This window comes from Eurosta solidaginis, chromosome 4 (genome assembly GCF_040869045.1).
Source record: "Eurosta solidaginis isolate ZX-2024a chromosome 4, ASM4086904v1, whole genome shotgun sequence".
In the NCBI taxonomy this organism is placed as follows: Eukaryota; Metazoa; Arthropoda; class Insecta; order Diptera; family Tephritidae; genus Eurosta; species Eurosta solidaginis.
The window spans coordinates 189561624-189567981 of NC_090322.1; the positions used below are offsets into that span (position 1 = coordinate 189561624).

Consider the following 6358-nt stretch of genomic DNA (forward strand, 5'->3'; position numbering starts at 1 on the left):
GTGACCCTTATGTAACTAAAGCCCTTTCCATCACCTTAGTTAGACCGATACTAGAATACGGATCAATAGTCTGGAATCCACAATATCGAGTTCATGCAGATAGACTTAAATCAATACAAAAGCAATTTCTACTTTTCTCTTTAAGGAATTTTCAGTGGGACTCTGCGTATAATCTTCCACTTTATACTAGTCGGTTAAAGCTTATCAATCTTCCAACTCTTGCAAGTCGTAGAGAAATGCTAGGCGTTATATTTATGGCTAAACTCCTGAATGGACTGATTTCTAGTCCAATTCTTTTAAACGAAGTAAACTTCAACGTCCCATCACGGGTGTCAAGATATTACAAACCTCTTCTTTTGAGGCAGTGTAGAACTAATTTCGAATTAAATGAATCTTTTCGGTGTTTGTGTCATGATTTTACACTCATTCTAATTCATTTGATATAACGGATTCACTTTTTACCATAAAGAAAACTGTCTTATCCTATCTTAACTCTTAACAAAAAAAAAAAAATCAAATAAATTAAAAATGTTCACTTATTTAACAATGTAGTATATATATGTATAATTTCTATGTAATTTCTAACTGTTATGTATAGTACTCAGGTGATGATTTTTATTCTGTAGCTGAGCAGTTTTAGATCTCGACGCTTAACAAACCTCCGCCTATCAACAACTCGGCAATAACAAATCCGTGCGTCATGCGGATGCGCCCCTCGCGCCGGTCGGGCGGGCTTTGGAGGGTTTAATCCGTTGGGTATTAAAAAAAAAAAAAAAAAAAAAAAATGTCTCATGGAACTTAAAAATATATCAGCTTACCAAATTTCATCAAGATATTTCAAAAAGTTAGCGACTATGTTGCGGTCAAACAGGCGGACAAATGAGCATTACTAAATCAATTCAGCTCGTCATCCTTTGACGATGTGGAATATTAAGATACTCAGTTCGCTTCCCAAGGCAGTCGGTTCTATGCACCGGAGCGACTCGGGATTTTTCCCGACCAAGGACTGTCATTTCAGTGTGACCCCATTTAATTTGTTTCGTCCCTCCCACAAATTGTCATCCTCCCAGCAGCTCCTTGCAGCAGGACTGCTCCATAGTCTCTTACTCCGGGAAGGCATCGAAACCAACCCGGGTCCGTCTCCTGACTCCGGTCCTGAGAAATGGTTTTGCTGCATCTGCCGGAAAAGAATCTTTTTAGGACGGTCTTACTCTGTTCAGTGTGTCTCGTGCAAGGGATGGTTGCATCGGACAGGTTGTTCTGGGCTTGATCCCAAAACCCGACGTCAACGTAACTTTTATAAATCTTTTGTAGCTCCTTGCTGTTCACGCCCAAGGGCGTCCCGTAGTCTACGCCTAAGCGCCCCCCCCCCCCCCCCCCCCACTACCTTCCAGCAGCCCCGCTGCTCAGCAAGCCACAACAAGTACCTGCTGCTGCTCGCGCCCCACGGCGCCAACAACTCACACAACTGATACCACTCATAACTACTACCTTCGTAGTAGAGTTGGTAGCAATGCTGATAATCACCCCCTGCCCCCGTCTTCTCCCCCCTCTTTTCCGGCAGCAATCGTGCAGGTCAGGGAAACAGACTCTTAGTCCCTACCTCCGTTTGCACCGTCTGCCAGCACAGAGTATATAGGTTCGCGACATCCGTCCAATGCAGCTCCTGCCTAGGGTGGTGCCACTTTCCTAGATGTTCTGGTCTCCGCGACGGCAAACCCCCGACGGGTTTCATCGCCCATGTTGCCAGGTCGCAAACAGAAATCATCCGGGTACCCCAATGCTTGCCCAAGGACGCCCAGTCCCAGGGCCACAACAACAATTGCGCCCTGGCCTTCCACAACCCAGGCGTAGTCACCCGTCACTTACCCCCAGAGTGACGGCGTCTCCCCTTATGCATTTCAGAATTCTGCAATTAAATTGTAATGGACTAACTGGGAAGACTACGGAGATAGTCGATTTCATGAAGCAGCACAACATCCGCATTGCTGTGATTCAAGAGACTAAACTCAGCAAGATCTGCGTTGCAGACATGCTCTGGGTATAATGTCCACAGGAAAAACCGCGAGAGCGGAAATGGAGGCGGTCTCTCGTTTATCATACACCACTCTGTGCAATATTATATATTTGATCCTGGCATCGACCGCAGGGACAATGTCCTAGAACGTCAACGCCTATCGGTCCGGTCAGGCGATGCAAACCTAGAAATCATCAACATCTACATCCCTCCTGCCACCTGTTGCCCCAGTGGATACCGCCCTAATATCAGGGCCTTGCTAACTGGCAACAATCGCATTATCTTAGGCGATTTCAATGCCCATCATGATCTACGGCATTCAAACTTGCGGGCGGACAGTAGGGGTGAGATGTTGGCGGATCAAATAAAAGAAACGACGTTCTGCACAATAAACGGAGACGCCCCCACACGTATGGTAGGAAGCTGTCACAGCTCGCCAGATATCTCAATCGTGAGCGCAGAACTCGTAAACTGCGTCATCTGGCAGCCGATGGTAACATTGGCATCCGACCACCTGCCCATACTTATTTCGCTTGAGCGTACCGCCGACTTCATCGTCGCTGAAAAACGCACTTTCATAAACTTCAATAAAGGAAAGTGGGAAGAATATAAATCCTTTACAGACAACCGCTTTGCTGCCCTCCCTATCCCGACTGATGCCCACCAAGGGGAGCGTGCCTTCCGTAAGGTCATTGAATCCGCCTCGGCACATTTCATTCCCGCCGGGAGAATTCCCGAAATCCGGCCCCACTTCCCGGTGGAGGCCGCAAACTTAGCGAGAGAACGTGACCTTATAAGACAGCTTGATTCAGGCGACCCCCAACTAATGGATATAAACCAACGCATCAGATTGCTTGTGGATGAACACAAGCGGGCGAAATGGGAGGAGCACCTAAGAGGTTGTAACCTTTCTACCGGGGTGGGTAAACTTTGGTCCACCGTAAATTCCATATCGAATCCGACTGAACAAAGACAAAGTTTACATCGCCTTTGGCGACAAAGTGCTGTCGGACGCGAAAAAATGCGCGAGCGCTTTCTGCCGACAATATATAATGCATCCTACGGTCGACAAAGATAGACGGAGAGCCAATAGACACGGACATAAACACAAATTCAGCACGTCACCAATCACCATCACCGCTAAAGAGGTTGAGGACGCCATTGGTCGTGCTAAACCATCCAAAGCAGTGGGCCCAGACGGCATAGCCATGCCGATGCTTAACAGCCTAGGGAAAGAGGGTTTCAAATATTTAGCGCATGTTTTCAACCTGTCTCTTTCCACCTCTGTCATACCTGAGAAATGGAAAATGGCCAAGGTGGTCCCGCTACTAAAGCCTGGGAAACCAGCTAACATAGGTGAGTCGTATCGTCCGATATCTCTCCTATCGCCAGTGGCAAAGACGCTTGAAGCCATTTTGCTCCCTTATTTCCAAGCAAATTTGCAGCTAGCCCCTCATCAGCTTGGCTTCAGAAAACTCCATAGCACTACCACCGCGCTAAATGCCATTAGCACCCAGATAAATTGCACCATAGAACAGTACTCGTAGCGCTAGACCTATCAAAAGCTTTTGATACCGTCAACCATGGCTCGTTACTGCAAGACCTGGAAGGGTCTACCCTTTCCCCATGTCTTAAAAGGTGGACCGCAAATTATCTGGGTGGTCGGCAGGCATTGGTGCAATTTAGAAACGAAACATCAAAACCAAGGAGAATTAAACAAGGGGTGCCACAGGGTTGTGTCCTATCCCCACTTTTGTTTAATTTCTACATATCTAAGCTACCTTCACCACCGGAGGGAGTCACAATCGTTTCCTACACCGATGACTGCACAATAATGGCCACAGGCCCAGGCCCAAAGATCGATGCGCTATGCAATAAAATAAACGGCTACCTCCCTGATCTCTCCAGTTTTTTCGCCTCGCGAAACCTGGCATTATCACCGACTAAATCTTCCGCGACCTTATTTACCACATGGACGTCCCAAATGTCGACCATTTTGAACATCCACGTCGATGGCACTACGCTACCGACTGTCCTACACCCCAAAATCTTGGGTGCGACGTTTGATCAGGATCTACATTTTAGTGAGCACGCAGCCGCAATTGTTCCGAGAATTCAGAGCCGTAACAAAATCCTCAAATCCCTCGCTGGCAGTACTTGGGGAAAAGATAAAGAAACGCTCATGACTACATACAAAGCAATTAGCCAGCCGATTACGTGCTACGCGTCACCCATATGATCGCCAAGCCTAAAAATCACCCACTGGAAGAAACTACAGGCCTGCCTAAATACTGCTCTCAGAATCGCCACGGGCTGTCTTCTTATGTCCCCAGAACACCATCTGCATAATGAGGCGAGAATACTCCCCATCAGGGAGAGAAATGAGATGCTGATCAAACAGTTCCTGTTGAATACCCAGAAACCTGGGCATCCCAACAGACATCTGATTGATGAACCAGCACCGCCTAGGGGCTTAAGGAGTCATCTCCGTAAGCATTTTTGTGGAAATACGGCACCTGAGAACCCAGCCGTATGAAGCGAAAAAACACAAGCAGGTCCTTGGTGAACTCCATAAACAGGCGTCGGACCTTTATGCCGGGAATTGCTCGGCGAATCCAGTGCTTAACGAAAATTATTCAAAACTCGCGGAAGAGGAACGCATACTCCCCAGGGAAACGCTTGTTACTCTTGCTCAACTTCGTTATGGATACTGTAACACGTTACTCTTACCTATCCAGAATCAACCCCGACATACAAAATGTATGCCCCGCTTGCAATGTGTCCCCACATGATACCAACCATCTCTTTAATTGTAATGTGGAACCAACGCCTCTAACACCCCTTTCCTTATGGTCCACCCCTGTTGAAACGGCAAGTTTCCTTGGACTCCCGTTAGAGGATATTGATGACAATTTGTGATCGGTCGCGGCTATTAGGTGGGGCGAGCATTGCTACAACAACAACAACAACAACATACTCAGTGAACTTAATAAAACATTTTATTTTCCTAAAAAGTTTAAAAGTAGCATTAAAATTTATTTTTGACTACGAAAAATGTCAGATGAATAAGGACAGCTTAAAATAAAATGAAAATAAAAACAAAAACAATGCAATTATAAGTCACATAGTATGTATGTATATGTTTATGATTTCCGACGATTTGTTTTTTTTTTTGAAAAAAATTCAATGCCAGTTTGTTTAAATGATAGTTTAATAAGCGATACTTTAATGAAGTCAACAAAAATGCTTATAAGCTAGCAAAGTAAACCATTGAAATTTTACAAGCACATTTAAAGTAGACACTTTGAAAACATCTTTGCTGCTCCTAGGATTGATAAGTACCAAGAAATGTGCCGCACATTGGGCAAAAATGATTTGCATTGCGACAGGTATCCATACAATATGGAAGGCAACAACAACTGCGTAAACAAAAATATTATACAAATAACCCTTGATTATATGTAAGTAGTCTATAAGAGACACTTCCTCATGTAAATTTAACGATTTATCCGCCAGATAAAACATTTTTCGTTAAATTTCACATGAGGGGACGGGCCTCAGGGTGTTAAATTTTCAGGCGATTACTTCATGTGTCCTATCTTAAAGGCGGCTTTTCTGTGGAAAACTATGAAATTATGCCGTTTAAAAAATCTTACTTAGGCACATACATATATTCATCTGTAAATTGAATTTCACTTAGAAATGTTAACACCCTCATTTACGACACAATTAAACTTACCCAGTCCACGTTAACAACAAGCATGCCAAATGTGTTTTTGTCGTTGAGCGGTGTCTAACCGTCGTCTTAACCACACATTTGCACTGTGGACAACGCAATTGCGTTGATTGTGGGCCCACTGGTGGATTTGGATTGGTATAAATGGATGTATACTGCGGTATTGGTGATTGACCGGCCAATGGCACACCACTGGGTCCAGGTTGTTCGGTGATCGAAATATTAGTTTCCTTATAAGCCGGCGGCGGTGCTGTTGGTGTATTCAATTCAGATGGCAAATCATTACGAATTTGATCATAAGGATGCTTATTGTACGCCATTTTTTATAAGAAAATGGGTTTTTATATTCCTGTCTTAAACGAAACACTTTAGTACTGTCGATAAATTTACAAGCGCCAAGTGACCAAATTGTGTGAGCACGTGATAAATACTGATGCACAGCTTAAAATTGTGAGTACATATTGCTGTTGTTTTTGATTCAGGAAACAGTTTCGAACTACATACCCGATGCACAGTGGGCGTAATAGCACAGTTTTTTTTTGAAAAATTATAATTCTTTGTTTCGTGTAATGAATTATATTCTTACTTACTTACTTAATCCTTCC

At 44.4% G+C, this 6358-nt stretch overlaps 1 protein-coding gene across 2 annotated transcripts; it reads right to left on the bottom strand.

Annotated features, from left to right (window-relative positions):
- Positions 1 to 5210: 5210 nt before the first annotated feature.
- LOC137250796 (lipopolysaccharide-induced tumor necrosis factor-alpha factor homolog) lies at positions 5211 to 6358 on the bottom strand. 2 transcript variants are annotated; one of them, XR_010953071.1, is made up of 3 exons: positions 6344 to 6358; positions 5757 to 6249; positions 5211 to 5436 (listed from the first exon to the last, which is right to left on the bottom strand). XR_010953071.1 is itself a non-coding variant. In XM_067784289.1 (2 exons), the coding sequence occupies exons 1-2, from the start codon at positions 6071 to 6073 to the stop codon at positions 5343 to 5345; spliced, it is 411 nt and encodes a 136-aa protein (XP_067640390.1). In that variant the 5' UTR covers positions 6074 to 6224; the 3' UTR covers positions 5211 to 5342. The 2 variants fall into 2 exon arrangements, 1 of the variants encoding a protein (XP_067640390.1); XM_067784289.1 differs by lacking the exon at positions 6344 to 6358 and having other exon boundaries at positions 5757 to 6224.

Bases quoted from the DNA above. Each gene is read 5' to 3' on its own strand.
- LOC137250796 (XM_067784289.1), bottom strand. From the start codon at position 6,073: ATGGCGTACAATAAGCATCCTTATGATCAAATTCGTAATGATTTGCCA. The intron at 5,437-5,756 runs GTAAGTTTAATT...TTGTTTACGCAG, and splicing joins TTGTTGTTAACGTGGACTGG to TTGTTGTTGCCTTCCATATT.